The 15,003-nt window shown below is 38.7% G+C and overlaps 1 protein-coding gene across 1 annotated transcript; it reads right to left on the reverse strand.

The window, feature by feature from the left end:
- Positions 1-98: 98 nt before the first annotated feature.
- Positions 99-13,175, reverse strand: LOC101159097 (periphilin-1). The gene is made up of 10 exons (XM_011475912.3): positions 13,005-13,175; positions 12,528-12,621; positions 9,478-9,548; positions 9,150-9,380; positions 8,995-9,056; positions 8,204-8,266; positions 7,709-7,863; positions 6,935-7,005; positions 5,726-5,860; positions 99-1,221 (listed from the first exon to the last, which is right to left on the reverse strand). Coding segments are annotated over exons 2-10 (984 nt in total). The 5' UTR covers positions 12,529-12,621; positions 13,005-13,175; the 3' UTR covers positions 99-1,026.
- Positions 13,176-15,003: the final 1,828 nt, after the last annotated feature.

Here is a 15,003-nt window from a genome sequence, read left to right on the forward strand (position 1 = left end):
ATATTGAAATATTTTCTCTTTTTACTTCCCTAAAACACAACAGACATAACATTAGGTACGTTTTCATCATTAATTCTAAATAACCGAAACAGAAATCATTTTCTGGTGCAATGTTTTATTTCTAAAATAATACACTTTGAATATAAAGATTGAAACTCACAAGCAGAATTATGTAATCACGACCTCTAGATCACACTGTTGGATACAGTTTAGTTAATACTTGTGTCAAAAGTTTGATCGATTTTCAAAGTATTTCCAGTGGTCTTTCAATTACGATTGAGCCATTTTTAGTCAAATAAAAAAACAAAACTATTTTCAAGGAAAGTTTCTGCAGAGCTGCAGTAGTAAATTAGAAATTCGTAGAATAGAGTTGTGGGCAGGACTATTGGCGTGGAGTAAGCCCCCCCCCCCCCATTTCCATTTTGTCTTTCTGCTTACGTGCTCTTCTGCAACATTAGAGCCCCTCACATCCCCAAGCTAGCATTGCCGGTGCAGTTTTGATCCAGATGCCAGCTCGGACAGGGAAAACAAAGACGTAAATGGATCTAGTTATATACAAGTGGATGCATTGGAATGGAGCGGAGCAGGGAGCTTGCTGTAGTAACTTGTACAACACATTAACAAGCTTTTTCCAATGGTAGTTTTGTATCTGCTTCGGATTCCCAACAATTTGAGAAAAAGAAATACTTAGAAATGCCATTTTAGGATACATTTTCTTTATACGTGTCCATCATCATCAGAAAATTGCTACAAGAACATGTAAAAAACAAAAACATCATTTTCATCAGACTGGGGTTTTGACTTGCCAAGATGTTACAAGCTGAATGTGACACAAAGAAATACAATGCAAAACTATGAAATATCAGTAGAGAATCTTAGATAAAATGTTTATTTGGTCTTTTTCTCTTATGTAAAGAACTATATACAATAATGAACAGCTCGTAAACCAAAGATTGGTTTACTTCCTTTGAGTAGTAAGGTGATAGGAGTCCTCATTGTCACTGTCAAAGCGGACTGATGTTCGGCTTAAGACGAGCTTTCTGGCTGCTCCAAGATCTCATCCAGCTCTGATATGAAGCCTTTCAGGGCATCCAGGCAGTGCTGTTTGATTTCCACCAGGTTTTTAGCCAGAGGAGCTTCCAGGCTATTTTCCAAACCGGGCTCCTTATCGATGAGCATCTTCACCACTGTGCGGAAAGTTTCACAGTCCTGCTTGTAATGCTGCAAAAAAATGTAATAACACAAACAAATTAAGGGTTTTCTTTAGTTAAAAACATGGAAAGACAACATTTAAATGGTGCAAATGTGGCTCCACTTTATCTCTGTTTTGTCAAACAAAAATGTGGACCATGTATATTTAATATTTATTTCCAAGACCAATTCTTAGCTTTTGATTTTTTTTATTAAAACCACAAATCTTTAAAAAATAATTTACATGCGTTACATAGAAATTCATAATTGACCAATTTTCTGTGTTTTGCTGAGGGTTTTTAACAAATAGAGAATATTTACTGGCCTTAGGGAGGAATTGTTTCAGAGTGCACACACAATTAGCAGTCTACTATCTGTCTGCAAACTCAAAAAAAAGAAAACTTTTTATAATGTTATATTTTATGAAACAGGTGTGTGAATGAGGCCCTGCAATGAGAAAAGTGGTGTGAGGTGAGAAGAGTGGTACTTTTGGGTTCTTTTACTAAGTCTATGCTGGGAAAAATAAAAACAGAAACAACAACTTGACATCGCTGTCAGATTTTACTGCTGACCCGAAACGGCTGTTAAGTTCTCTACTAGAGTTCCAGGTGCGAGCTTGCTACATCTTTATCATCTGGGGATGAGGATCTTAATGTGGGGCTTCTCATTAAAGCTGCTCCATGGTTCGGAGCTACACCAGCAGGTCAAGGAGCAGCATCAGACACCAGATCCTCCATCACCTTTAGCCTCTAATGAGTCACAGCGACGCTTAAGAGGCCAACTCTGCATCAAGCCATTATATTATTATATTAAGCACCCATCCAGAACTACAAACAGAAGACTAAGTTAGCATTTCACACTCACCAACACCAGCTTGTTGGGACCAGATAACTCCACCAGCTTTTTCTAGACTATTGAAATTGAAATATTTACATGTAGAATCAGTACTAAAGCTCCAGCAGAACAATTATTGATGCAATTAAATCTCTTTTTCTAGAGATTTTCTGGACTGAAACACAAAGCAAAGATGATCATATTATAATGAAAGTTTGGTGCATGTACCTGCTGTTGCAGTTACATTCAGGTATCTTGGGGAGCAGGAACTGTCTGGTCTTCATAAAAGACTTGTTCTTCTTTTTATTTCATTTAGTTTGTGAACTTAAACTGTGAAAAAATACAACTCCACAAACATGACATTCAAAGGTCTGAAAATGATCTAAACGCAGTCCAAGATGAATGTGCTGCCGTGCTTCCCAAGTTCTAAAATCCAAATGAATGCCAATATAAAGACATAGCAGCTCCCAGCATGCATCACGCCAATGGGGAACCTGACTGACCAACTGACCACGGCACGACAGGAGCATGAATTACAGCCAAATAGATAACTATAAGCACATGATTTGCAAAGTCAAATTCTATTCTAAAATTCTTCAAATTCTATTAAAAAAACAATAATAAAAAGAGAAGAAAAAGTAAATCGGACTGAAACTTTGTTAAACTTTCCAAAACGCAGCCAGCTTTTTTTTAAACCTTAGAAAAAGGTCAGAAGATTGGAGCTTTAAACACATGAAAAGGTCAGAACACAAAAACATTTTCACATTCATGCTGGAACAGAAAGGGTGGAAATCTCAGGAGAACCATTGACTTTGTTTAGAAGAGAAAGAAAGTCCTAAGAATAGAAGGCTCTGGCTGTAGGACAAAGTGAAAAAAAAAAAAGAAGAGCGTGTTTAGAGAAGAGGATGACATCACATGTTGCTGCCATCTCAACTTTACCGTGTGGCTGCCACCAAAAAAAGAAAGACCATATTATAAACTAAAAGGTCAAGATATATGAGCTTACACAGAAAAAGAGCAATATTTTTATAACATAAATTACATTGAATTTTTCACACAATGAATTGAAAAACAGATGTTGGCACCTTTTCGATTGAGAATCACGTGTTTTAGTCTGCGCCTCATATATGACATCTTTCAACTTAAGCACTTCGATCGAGAACTTGTCTAAGCAGAACCCAGTTAGGCAGAAGGACACAGGAATGGAAACTTTCCTCAATCTAGTCTTTTCAAACCTTTTGAGTGAAACATCGGCGCACTAATGCAGATCGCCGTCACTGCAACACAGTGGAAGCTGCGCACGCATGCAGTGACGGAGGCTCGGCGGGGGCAGAAATATCCCAGACTGTGGCAGACGTTTTCATGTCTGCGGATCAAGTCGAGCGAATTTCGGGCCCGCGTAATGATAGTTTGGACTGTGACCATAAGGAGGGGGAGACACTCACGATACGTGTGGCCAGCTGAGTTTCAGGGTCAGCCCCGGCTCGCCAACATCTCCTCCTCTGTCCTTGTGTTTCCCCTTCGGGTATTTTTAAAGAATCCTTTTTACACCAACTTTAAGAAGAAAGGCTTTTTAAAGGAGTTGAAAGAAAAAGCAGTTGACTTTTGCATTGTTTTTTGTAATAAAGCCATTTATAGCAGAAAAACAACTTTCTAATTTAGCATTTTTAACAGGTTTTTCTTAAATTATACACCGTAAACGGTTACATTTTCATTACATTATGTCTCCTTCTGCACATTTAAAACACTGTTCTGAGCAGAAATTACTTTGTTAAAACTCTTCTGTAAAAACTGTCTCCCACTTTGCTTTAAAATATAAAAAAAACTCCCCTAAATTGTGAAAACTAAAAGCTTACAGTGAGGTTCTGCCAACGTTCTCTGCTCGGAATGGGAGCGATAAGCCGATCTCTAGGCCTGATATACTGCGGGGGCCACACAGGATGCACCCTCTGGAGAAACGGCAACACAGACGGCCTTGAAGAGGAGCCTCGAAACGTGGGCTCCTACTCAAATCGGAAGTTTGCGGAGGTCCAAATTGTGAACATACCGACAAGAAGGAGCAATGGAATTCCAGGTGGGGGGGCTTAAGAGTAAGGTTATACATGCAGCCCTCATGTAGACATTTAGTGAGGCTCTGATGCAAGCAGGGAGTCTGCATAATAAGGGAAGTAGGGTAATGACTTGAGAGCTGGTACACATTAGGGGATATTAAAAGAGCCATTTTAATCACTCGGTGCTGAGGCTAAGAGCTGAAATGGATATGTTTCATTCCCACTGATTGAGATGATGAATAAACCTCTTTGAAAGTCATTCCAAGGCATTTAGCAGCTCAGTTGTTCTTTTAAAAGACCCACTCCAAAGAAAATTGTGTTTTTGGTTTTTTTTGGACATGTTCTTGTATCATTTTTCCCATGATGGAGGACATAAATAAAGAAAATGAAGCTCAAAATAGTGTTTCTGAGTATTTCTTTATTCAAATCGTTGTGAATCAGGAGCAGACGAAAAAAAAGAAGCTAGAAAAAGAATGTATGCCCTAGAATAGATTCTTTATTATGGGTAAAAATTGCATAATTATAATTAAAAGCCCACTGGGAACATTTATACAATGGATTAAAAGATGATCGGAGTGTGGGTCTTTAAATTTATTCTCCAATTTAGCTTCCAACGGTGAGCTAAGCCACATAAGTGAAAGGGCTAACAGGAAGTAGTTAAAGGGTTCATTTGTGGTCCACAAACAGCTACAAAACTATTTTTTTAAGTTTCAGATTAGACAAAAATAAGTTAAAATAAATAAAAAAGTATGAATGAAACAGATCAAATGAAGGAAAAATAAGGAAAGTGAAAGCACAGAAACAATTCCAGGAAAGGTTTACTGTCCACCAACTTTGACCTGAAGCTTTTCCCAAACCACATTATGCCGTTTAGTGGTGCTGCTCTGCCCCCTACCGGATCTACCCCCTCTGCAAAACCACAACAGATCGGTTGTGAGGCAGATGTTACAGGAAAATAAGCGTTCCTGCCACCTCACCGACGTCTCCAGGAGGAGCTGGGAATGGCAGTGCGAGCGCAAACGGCAAAAGATGCACCACACCGTGGGTTGGCCCCGCCCCCGCCCTGCGTCCTGCGGGGCAATTCCTGCCCTGCTTTGACGGGAACAGATAAGTGGTACTGTGATGCAACTCCAAATAGCAAGCCACAGAACAGCTCAACCTGAGGAGACGAGGGCTGGATTTCTTTTTTCTGTCCCTGTTTTACCTTGCAGATGCTCACCACACAGCTGCTAAACGAAACTGAGGTGGATGGATGCTAAACAATTATTTCTACATTTTATTTAAAAAAAAGGCAACAAAGAGTCAAAAACCCTGTAGCTTATACCCTTTTTAAAGGATATACACAGTTTTTACGTTTTGAAAATACACAATGACTTCAAGATTTTCCTTATTTTGTGTTGGAATTTCTTTTTTATATTTTACTTTAAAAAAAAAAAGTTCTGTTTAAATCCAACAGTGAAACAAGTGGGAGAATCTCCCATACCAGAAAAGGAACTAAGACTTTATCTGGTCTGTTATGAAACTGTTCATAGACCTAGAAATAACGGAAATGAGACCTTGCAGATAGGAAGGTCACGTTAGGACATCGGCAACAAAAGTTCACCAGGATTCATAGAAGTCGGGTCATTTCAGAAAACAAATCATCCCACCTTCTCGATTTCCACTGCTTTTGCCTTAATGGCCTCCAAGCGGCGAGCCTTTAAGTCCTCCTCTGGTGTCAATTTTGGCTCCGCGCTGGCAGCCGCCACCTCCTCTGACTCTGCCACAGATGCTGAAGTTTGGTCCTGGCAGGCCAAAGGTTAAGGGTCAGAGCTGGGGTCACCAGGTTTAGAAACTGACTCTGGTTTCAAAGTCTTTTAAATAGAGACAAGTCTGCTTTCTTACAGGTGCCGAGTTCTTGTTTGCATGTGTGTCTTATTATGCTCGCTGGTAATAAACAGACACAAACCCCAATAAACAGTAAATCTTTCTGATTATAAGCTCTTAACAACAGAATGTCACACATGGCACTTTGGAAACAAAAAGACTATTAAGTCCCTTCATTAGTTCTTTTCATAAAAAGGACACATTTTAGCACTTATAAAGTAACTTTTCATAATTTTTAAGTACACTTTTTACTTTTGCAGTAACCAGTCTTACTTTTGGAGGATCAGTTCTTATTTTTGCAGTAACTATAATACTTTTCAGTAATATGTCTTACTTTAGCAGTACTATTTTTTACTTTTTCAGTTAAATTTTTTACTTTTGCCATTACTTTATTACTTATGCAGTTACATTTCTTACTTTTTAAAGTAACTTTTCAGTAACATTTCCTACTATTACAGTCTCTATTAACCTCTATTAACCTTCTTTAGTAAGAAATTTCTCCTTTGCTGTAAAACTTTTTACTTTTGGTGTCACTGTCACTTATTTATCTAAATGTATTGTTTTTTCCAGTAACTTATTACTTTTGCATGACCTTTTTCTTTTACTTTTGCAGTAACATTTATTACTTTTGCAGTAACTTTTCCTAGTTTTGCAGTAATATTTCTTACTTTTCAGTTACTCTATTACTGTTTTAGTAATTTTTGTTTACTTTTGCAGTAATATATATTTCTTATTTTTCAGTAACATTTCTTACTTTTGCAGTACTCTTTTTTACTTTGGCAGCAACATTTCATAGATTTGCAAGAAATCTTTCTTCTTTTGCTGTAACTTTTCTTACCTTTTCAATAACATTTGCTGAAACTTTTTTTTTTTCCTTTTGTGGAAATCATTTTTTTTTTTTACTTTTTCGGTAACATTTTTTATATTTTCAATTACATTTCTTCCTTTAGCACTTCAATACAATCATTTCTGCGATTAAAGATCCTGTTTACCTTTGAAGAACTGTGAGGAGAATCTGTAATGGAGCTGCTGGCAGATTGGCTGGTCTCTGCACTGGACTTCTCTACAGAAAAATAATATGAAAGTAAAGTTAGTCTAGAAAAATGGAAAGAAATTGTACACTACAACAACAAATATAAGGTTTTAATAAAGTATCCTTGCCATGTAGACACTTGACTGAAACTGTTTATAGTCTCCTAAACTATTTTGATTTAAAAAATTAAAAAAAACTCAGCACCATAATTCACACATCTGAACACTTCTAAAGGTCTAAACACAAAGTTAGTCAAATACCAGACCAAACATGATTCTGGAGACTTCATTAAATGTGTGTATTTACTGCTTTCTCACCAAAGTAAAGGTCAGGTTTTGAACGCAAACCCAAACCACCCCAATAAACCAGGGGGATCCGTTTCCCAGCCTCTCAAAGTGTGAGGTGTTGGTGTAATTACCAAGCTAACATGTTGCAGCAAACCATGACGGTTCACATCACACACCTCCTCCTCAAACAGATGTTTCACCTTGAGCGCCTTTGTTTAACTTTAATAGTCAAACTATTCCGACTCTTATAGGCAGAAGTGCCATTACTTAGTAGGGTTGAGTCAAAAAACAAATAGTAAGAAAACTGTCCTTTACTATTTCATATTGAACACTTAAATAAAAGTTTAAAAAACAAAAAAAAGAGACCAGATTGAAGGTGAATGTCCGAGGACTGACAAATGTACCGTCTCTGAAGGCATTTAGCAGACCTTCAAAGTGACACTTACGCTTCTGCTGAGCCTGCTGGTAGTTGCAGCTTTTTTCTCTGTCAGGAGAGAAGTTTCTGCTTGTAGCAGGAGTTGAGGGGGCCTCCTTCTTTATAGGAGAGCGTTCGCGGGTAATTACTAATGACTTATTGGCCCTAAAGTCATCCCGGTCATCTCTGCAGAGAAAAGCAGGTCTCAGTAAGAACAACAGAACAGCATTTATAATGTATACAGCTCGATTCTGACCAAGCTTTGTGATTGGACAAAGGGGTACGGTGCTCCATGAGTGCTGCTATGAAGTACAACAGCATTACGATGTTTACCATATGTATCACTGCTGCCATCCACTGTATATGGTTTGTCTCTGTTTACACCACTTATCAAAGTTCTTTGGCTTTAAACAGTTTTTACCATGATCATTCTTATGTTTGGACAGTCTGTGTGGAACCATCTTACACAGCAGAAATCACGGAGACCTTTGAGGACACAGATGTAGCTTTAGTGGCTTGTACTAACCTTTGAGCATAGCCTGGTCGACATCCTCTCTTATGGAAATGACTATGACTTCTGTTGCCTTTCCTAAATGCCGGCAAAAAAATTAGGATAAATAAAACTTAAAAGGAAGTTTTATTCACCAATAGATTTGAGCAAAATCACCATGAAATAATCAAGCTCCCTCAAAAACACTTGCAAAGAGCTACATAACCATTTTTATGCAAAAGAAAATCAAACATATTTCGACAAATATAAATAAAAAAAATACGTAAAAATATGAATCAAGTTGAGGATCAAACCTAAAGTAGTAAAAGATTGCAATACACATACAAAACGACTAAACAATTTAACAAATGGCAAATCTGTGCTCAAAAAGACCGGAAAAGCTCCAAAAATAGAATTTCTCTCCACATTGTTTTTAATAAGGTGTTTTACACCCTTTGGTAGCTGTTAGATTTCAAATTATATTAAATATCAAAATCCAATTATTTAAAATATCCAAATAAATAGTTGAAACACATTTTTAATACATGGCAGTATCACAATTACGTTCCAAATAAGCAATTTCATGTTGAGAGCAGAACTCTGCCTCCATCTAGTGGTCAAAATGTCAAATTACGCACTTTAATATGTTTTTCAAAAGGGTCACCTGGACCTAATTTTACTAGTTTAAGATGACTTCAGCATAAAAAAGTGAGTCCAGATGATCCTCTTTTGAACTTGCTCTGCTATGGAACCATCCTGGATGAATGACAATGTTCACAGAATTGTATACAACATTTTTTAAACAGCATTTACAGTAGCTGGCCTACCTCGAGCTTAATTGATGTCTCAAGTCATCTTTCCCAAAACCTTTTTGGGAGTATGGGCCCCCCTACAACCACAAAAAACTCTCATAAAAACAGAAATATACATTGACAGCAATTATATTCAAATAAACTAGCTGACTTATTCTTTAAATCCTTACAATTTGCTGCTGTGATGAATTCCTCTGAAAATTGACATAGTAGGGTTTTTCATCAAAGAATTGCTCATCGTTTGGTGGATAACCGTCCTCACTATAATATCCCCTTGCCTCCTGGTAATGTTGAGGACCGCCATACCACTGGGGGTCATTAAACTCTCTGTCGTACTCCAAGCCTGGCCGAGGTCCCAATTTCCTCTTTTCCACAATATTGACCACTCGATGAACCGTCACCTGAAGCGAGAAATGTGCTTCAGAATTCAAGATTAACCTTAATGTAAACACATTTTTTATGTTCTAAGAGCAGCTGTGTTTAACATTTTTACTTTACCTCTCTTTTATCAGGGGAGAATTGCTCCTCGTATTGTTCTCTGATTGACCTTTGACCCCGCCGATATGACACTACAACATAACATACAGAAATGTAATGAGTTTTGTCTCATGTCCAGAAATGTTAAAAAGACACTTTCAGTTACATAAATTTCAGATACTGTGGCAATAAAGTTTCCAAAAGCAAAAACATTTAAAATATATTGATGTTATTTTCTTCACTTCAGACTGACTGTCCGATGCATCGATGGAAACTTGACTGCCTGAAAGTTTACACTGACACAGACAGATTTTAGGCAGTGGGGGCTGTGCCGCTGGTTTTTGTGCACTCCAAGTGGGTTTAGGTCTCTGAATTGCATGGAGTGACTGACAGAATGAGCCTTCTGTAGATACCGGCTCATCCAAATAGGCCACCCTTTCTTTTTCCGGGACATCAGATAGAGTCAGCCTCATGTGTCTATGAGCCTTGACAGTGAAAGCCATTCCTCTACCGAGAGAGAAAGCTGCACAGCGGGACATCCGGAGAGGGTCATCTGTGGCCAGTCTGACCTCGTTCAAATTAGAATGGGGTCTGGTGGGCTGCTGGAAGGTAGCTGTACACCAAGGTCCGCCAGGCACAAAGGCTACGTTCACACTGCAGGGCTTAATGCTCAATTCCGATTTTTTCCAATGAAATACAAACTTTTGTGATCTCCTGTGTGACCCAGAAATGACCCAGAACTGACCCGCATGCGCAGAATAGTACTAAACGGTGAACGACGTCAGTCGTTGTTTGCGGAAGTAGCTAACGTTAACATGGATGTCAACAACAGTACTTCATTGCAAAATGATGACGTTTGTAGCGTATCAATGACCCACGGGTCGGATACATGTGGCCTGGCCGTTCAGACGGCGGTTGCATTAGAAAAGATCGGATCTGTGTCGTTCAGACTGTCATGAAAAGATCTGATACATGTCGCATAGGGGCAAAAAAATCGGAATTGGGTCGTTTCAGCCTGTATGTGTGAACGTAGCCAAATTTTGGTATAATGGAGCATGGTCACCGCGCTCAGAGCCCAGGCCGTGCTGGCTTGTGCTTGATACATTTTCTCCAGCCGAAGGGCAGAAAGTCTGCAATGCTTTGATGGCAATGTGGTGGGGCCGGTCACACCTTGATTGTAGGACGGCGTAAGATAAGCTGCCAAAGACGGCTCCATAGGTGGAGGATGGACCAGGCCTGCTTTCTCAGCACCTTCCAGGTCCAAGTACTGTCCGTAGCCGGGCACAGTCGGGCGTGTGGACAAGGGTTTGCTTTATGACGATGTTAGTTAAAATAAAGTCCAGGTACGTGGGCAAATGGTTCTTCACAGCTGTTGGTTCAGGCAGGAGGGGAAAAAGAAGAAAAATCATCCTGGAAAGCCGGCGCAGCAGCAGCAGCGCGGTGACCCAAAAACACAAGATACTGGTCCTCAGCCTAAAAACCACGCAAATAGACGCCAATGGTCAGAATGTCGTTGTCAGCATAACGCAGGCCCAGCTGGAGTGGAGGCTGCTTGTGCTCCACCTGTTCTCTAGCTAACTCCTCCATTAAGTCCACGAGGTCCGCCCAGCTAGCAGTGTGGCCTTCGACCGAGACCTCATCGTCTGATTTGGACGGAACCTGTTTATTCGACTACGACAGCATGGGGGCTTTGCTGCACCACAGAGGTTTTTCCCAGCACCTTCTCATTGAACTTGACACGCCTTTGCAAAGTGAGCACAGCAAAAGTTGGCATGACTTGCAGGTGTAGGGCTCTGGCCGACAAGACAGGGTTCATGCTGGTCCTTTAAATGCAAAGAGAAGCCGCACTCCTAAGGACAGGAGCGAAAAGAAGACTGCTGCTTTGCTTTCTTGGGCCTCGTGCTAATGATGAGACACAGGGGTAAGGAGCCCTTTCCTCAAAGTCAGTGCTCCGCGGCAGACACTGGCTGAACAGCAACAGTGACTAACAGCAACAGTTGAGCTAACTCTGAGATGGCTGTGGAATAGTCAGCAGTGCTAGCTAGCAGCAGCGTAGCCGCCTCTGACCAGCAGAGGTGTTCATTCATACTTGTTCATCACGAAGTATTAATGAGGAGTGAATGAGTAATGGACACAATGGAAGGGCTTTGAGCATCTGGAAAAGCGCAGATAGATCCATTCCATTATTATTATAATTAAGAGCGTAGGAACTGAGTGAAGATGGCTCAGACTGGACCATATAAGCAGGGAACCTGTCAATGCGCGTCATCTGGCTTAAAAAGCCCTGAACAGAGGTGTCTTCAGCCAGACATGTGGTCTTCTGCTGCTGTAGCCCATCTGCCACAGCGTTGGATGTGTTGTGCATTCACAGATTCTCTTTGCTTGTAACCAGTTATTATTTGAGTGACTGTTGTATTTCTATCAGCTGGAACCATTCTGGTCATTTTCCCCTGAGCTCTGACATCAACAAGGTACTTCTATCCACAGGACTGCCGCTCACTGGATATTTTCCCTTCTTTTGGACCATTCTCTGTACATCCAAGAGATGGTTGCGGGTGAAAATCCCAAATCAGCAGTTTTTGAAATACTCAGAAGAGCTCGTCTGGCACTAACCATGTCCCGTTCAAAGTCACTTCAATCACCCTTCTCCTCATTCTGATGCTCGCTTTGAGCTGCAGCAGATCGCCTTGACCATGTCTACGACGTGCCTTAATGCATTGAGTTGCTGCCACGGGATTGGCCGACTAGAAATTTGCGTTGATGAGCATTTGGACAGGTGTGCCTACTAAAGTGACCAGTGGGTGTGTGTTGGATATATTATTTTTGTCAGCATTTTCTTTCCTTTTATTGCTTAAAAATAAACTTTGGTTATGATTTTGAAAGGTAGAGGTTATTTTTAAGGTAACGGCTTTTACACAAGTCACAGTTTTACATTAATGATTACATTTCATTACTTTGCATTCATTAGCATGACACCTAGCAAAGCAGCATAATAACAAAATATACTGAGATAGTATCACTTTACATTAATATAGGCTATTTTAATACAAATACAAAATGTATGTACTTACTGTTGAATGATGCGTTTAACTTTCGTCTTAAAGTTTATTTATTTTTATGTTATTTTTATTAAGTTTTCTTCGAGGCCTCAGCTCAGGGAAAACCCTAAGAGGAAAAGAAAAGGTCAGTTATTACGATGACAACACTACTATTGCGCATGTGCTATAGCCCAACGTTTAATAACAGGCTAACAAAATACGTTTCGGTACCATCATACTATAAATTCATACAATTACCATCAATTATAATTAAAGCCCTAAATGTGAGACATTTTCTTATATATTCTAACATTGTGATAAGAAATGGAACAGTATGGCCCACAATGTTGGCTAACTCTACAAAACCAGTGCACCAATATGTAACTATTTCCGAATGAAAGATTTCTAAACACATGAGGCCTGCTTAAGCCTAATTAGCATTGTTGTGTTACGTTAGCAGATCAAACTAGTAGCTCAAAGAAAAGGAAAAATGTGGAAAAAGAAACCCACCAAACAACGATGTCAATTCTTCATGCCTCAAAGATCGCGTTGCATATCCTTCAGATGAAAGTAGACTGTTAATATAATGTATGTTTTATTATTTAAGTAGTTTCACTTAGCCTTCAAAAATAAACAGGGAAAATTCCAGCATGCTTCTTCTTCTTTTCCCGTGTCTTCTTCTCCGTTATGGTCGATGGGAAAAACAACAAAGTGGAAAAATAGCGCCCTCGTTTGGACAAAGACGTTTGTGTTTCATTCTTTTCTTTTATTATTGTTATAATAAGAAATACTATTTAAAAATTTAGGAAAGTTATTGTTCTAAAATGACAATAAAATACATTTAGATTAATTTAAAGATAAATAAAATAAATTGAACATCTCAAAAAGAACTTGAACTTAATTGAAACTCTTGACTTGTTCCCAACATTGTTACTACTAATATTCTTTTTTTTTTCTTGAAACAATTGCTTTAAACTAAGCTTTGATCCTAAACCAAATAAAATTGTGATATAATTGTGTTGGTTGGATGATTTCATTCTCCCAGCTGTCCTCTTTCCTAGATCAAATAAATGGCCAAACATAAATTGAAAACAAAAATATTTGGCTTTATATGTAATCATTAAGCTTAAACACATCAATTTATCTGGCCATGGGATCGGCTTTTTTTTTTTTTTTTTTTTTTTTTTTATAAAAGTACATCCTAACCCACTGATTCAAATGCAGAGCCCATCATGGAAAATAAAGTGCTTATCATTTTCTTGCACACCAGACACTGCTGCATCTTTGAACACTGTAGTGAGCCCAATAAAAGGACCAAAAACAATATTTACTATGGACAGGTTTGCATTCAATAAAAAAAGGAAATATTTGTTCTAATTATTTTGTGTATCCTTAAATTTTTTTTTTGAAAAACAGTTAATCTTTATTTTATTTATTTTTTGTAAAGGGAGTGTTTTTCCTCGAGTTCTTAATTTTATCATTTTTTACAACTGTTTTTTCCAATTTTTTGTTTTTTTTTTTGTTTTGGGCTATTTTGTGTTGTCATGTAACCAGGCAACACCAATGAGCTGCGATCGTTCCATTTCTGCAGCTCCTTTAACAGGTAATATCTAGTTGTCAAGATGGGCTGTCTGTTTTTCAGCCCCAGCATGGGGCGTTTTGGTGCATCTGAAAGGAACAATGTTGCCAAGAGGTCCATATCCAGTCCCCAGGCCTTGAGGGTCTTCAGCGCAGGAATTTCAGAACTTGCTGCAAACTGTAATCAGGTATGCAAATGGGGCAGTCCAGTTGGCCTTTAGCATAAAACTTCTCCTGGAGCTTTGCCAATGCCTTCAGGAAGCCCTTCAGAGGACCATACAAAAGGACAGCAGTGTGTCTCCATCCTGTATACCCTACAGCATCATGTTTATGCAGCACAAACAGACTGCAAAGATGGAGACAAACGAGATAATACAGGGGATGAAAGAATTAGCTAAATGATTTAAAGCAAAATTGGTTTTCTATGCTTATAGTAAAAATATAAGCATATTAGTTATAATATTCATTTTCACAATAAAGCTGCGTTTGTTGACTCAAAAATAAAATAAAAAAAATCAATCCACCAAACAGCTTTTTCTTTTTCTTCTTCAACACCGCTCATCCTGTCACTTATTTAAAATTGTATGGTATTTAAATGATATTTGACATGTGCAGAACTCTCTAAAATACCGGAAACGACAGTAGAAGAAGAAATAGTAAGTTCCGTTGTAAACAAACAAACCTGCAGCATAGAGCGAGATGATCTTCTAAACATGCTTTTATTATTGTTATGATTATTATTAGGCACTTGTTTGCTCATAATTTTTTTTTTCTTTGGCGGAACAGAGCCGGAAGAAGGGTTAGGGTTAGGCTAATACGTGCCAACAACAACATTTAGCTGTGGCTGCAGTTTAAATCCATGCAGCAATGCTGCACTATGCATCTTGACTGAATGTAAATATGTGGGAATAACATCAGCCTTTATTTTGTC

Source organism: Oryzias latipes, chromosome 6 (genome assembly GCF_002234675.1).
Source record: "Oryzias latipes chromosome 6, ASM223467v1".
In the NCBI taxonomy this organism is placed as follows: Eukaryota; Metazoa; Chordata; class Actinopteri; order Beloniformes; family Adrianichthyidae; genus Oryzias; species Oryzias latipes.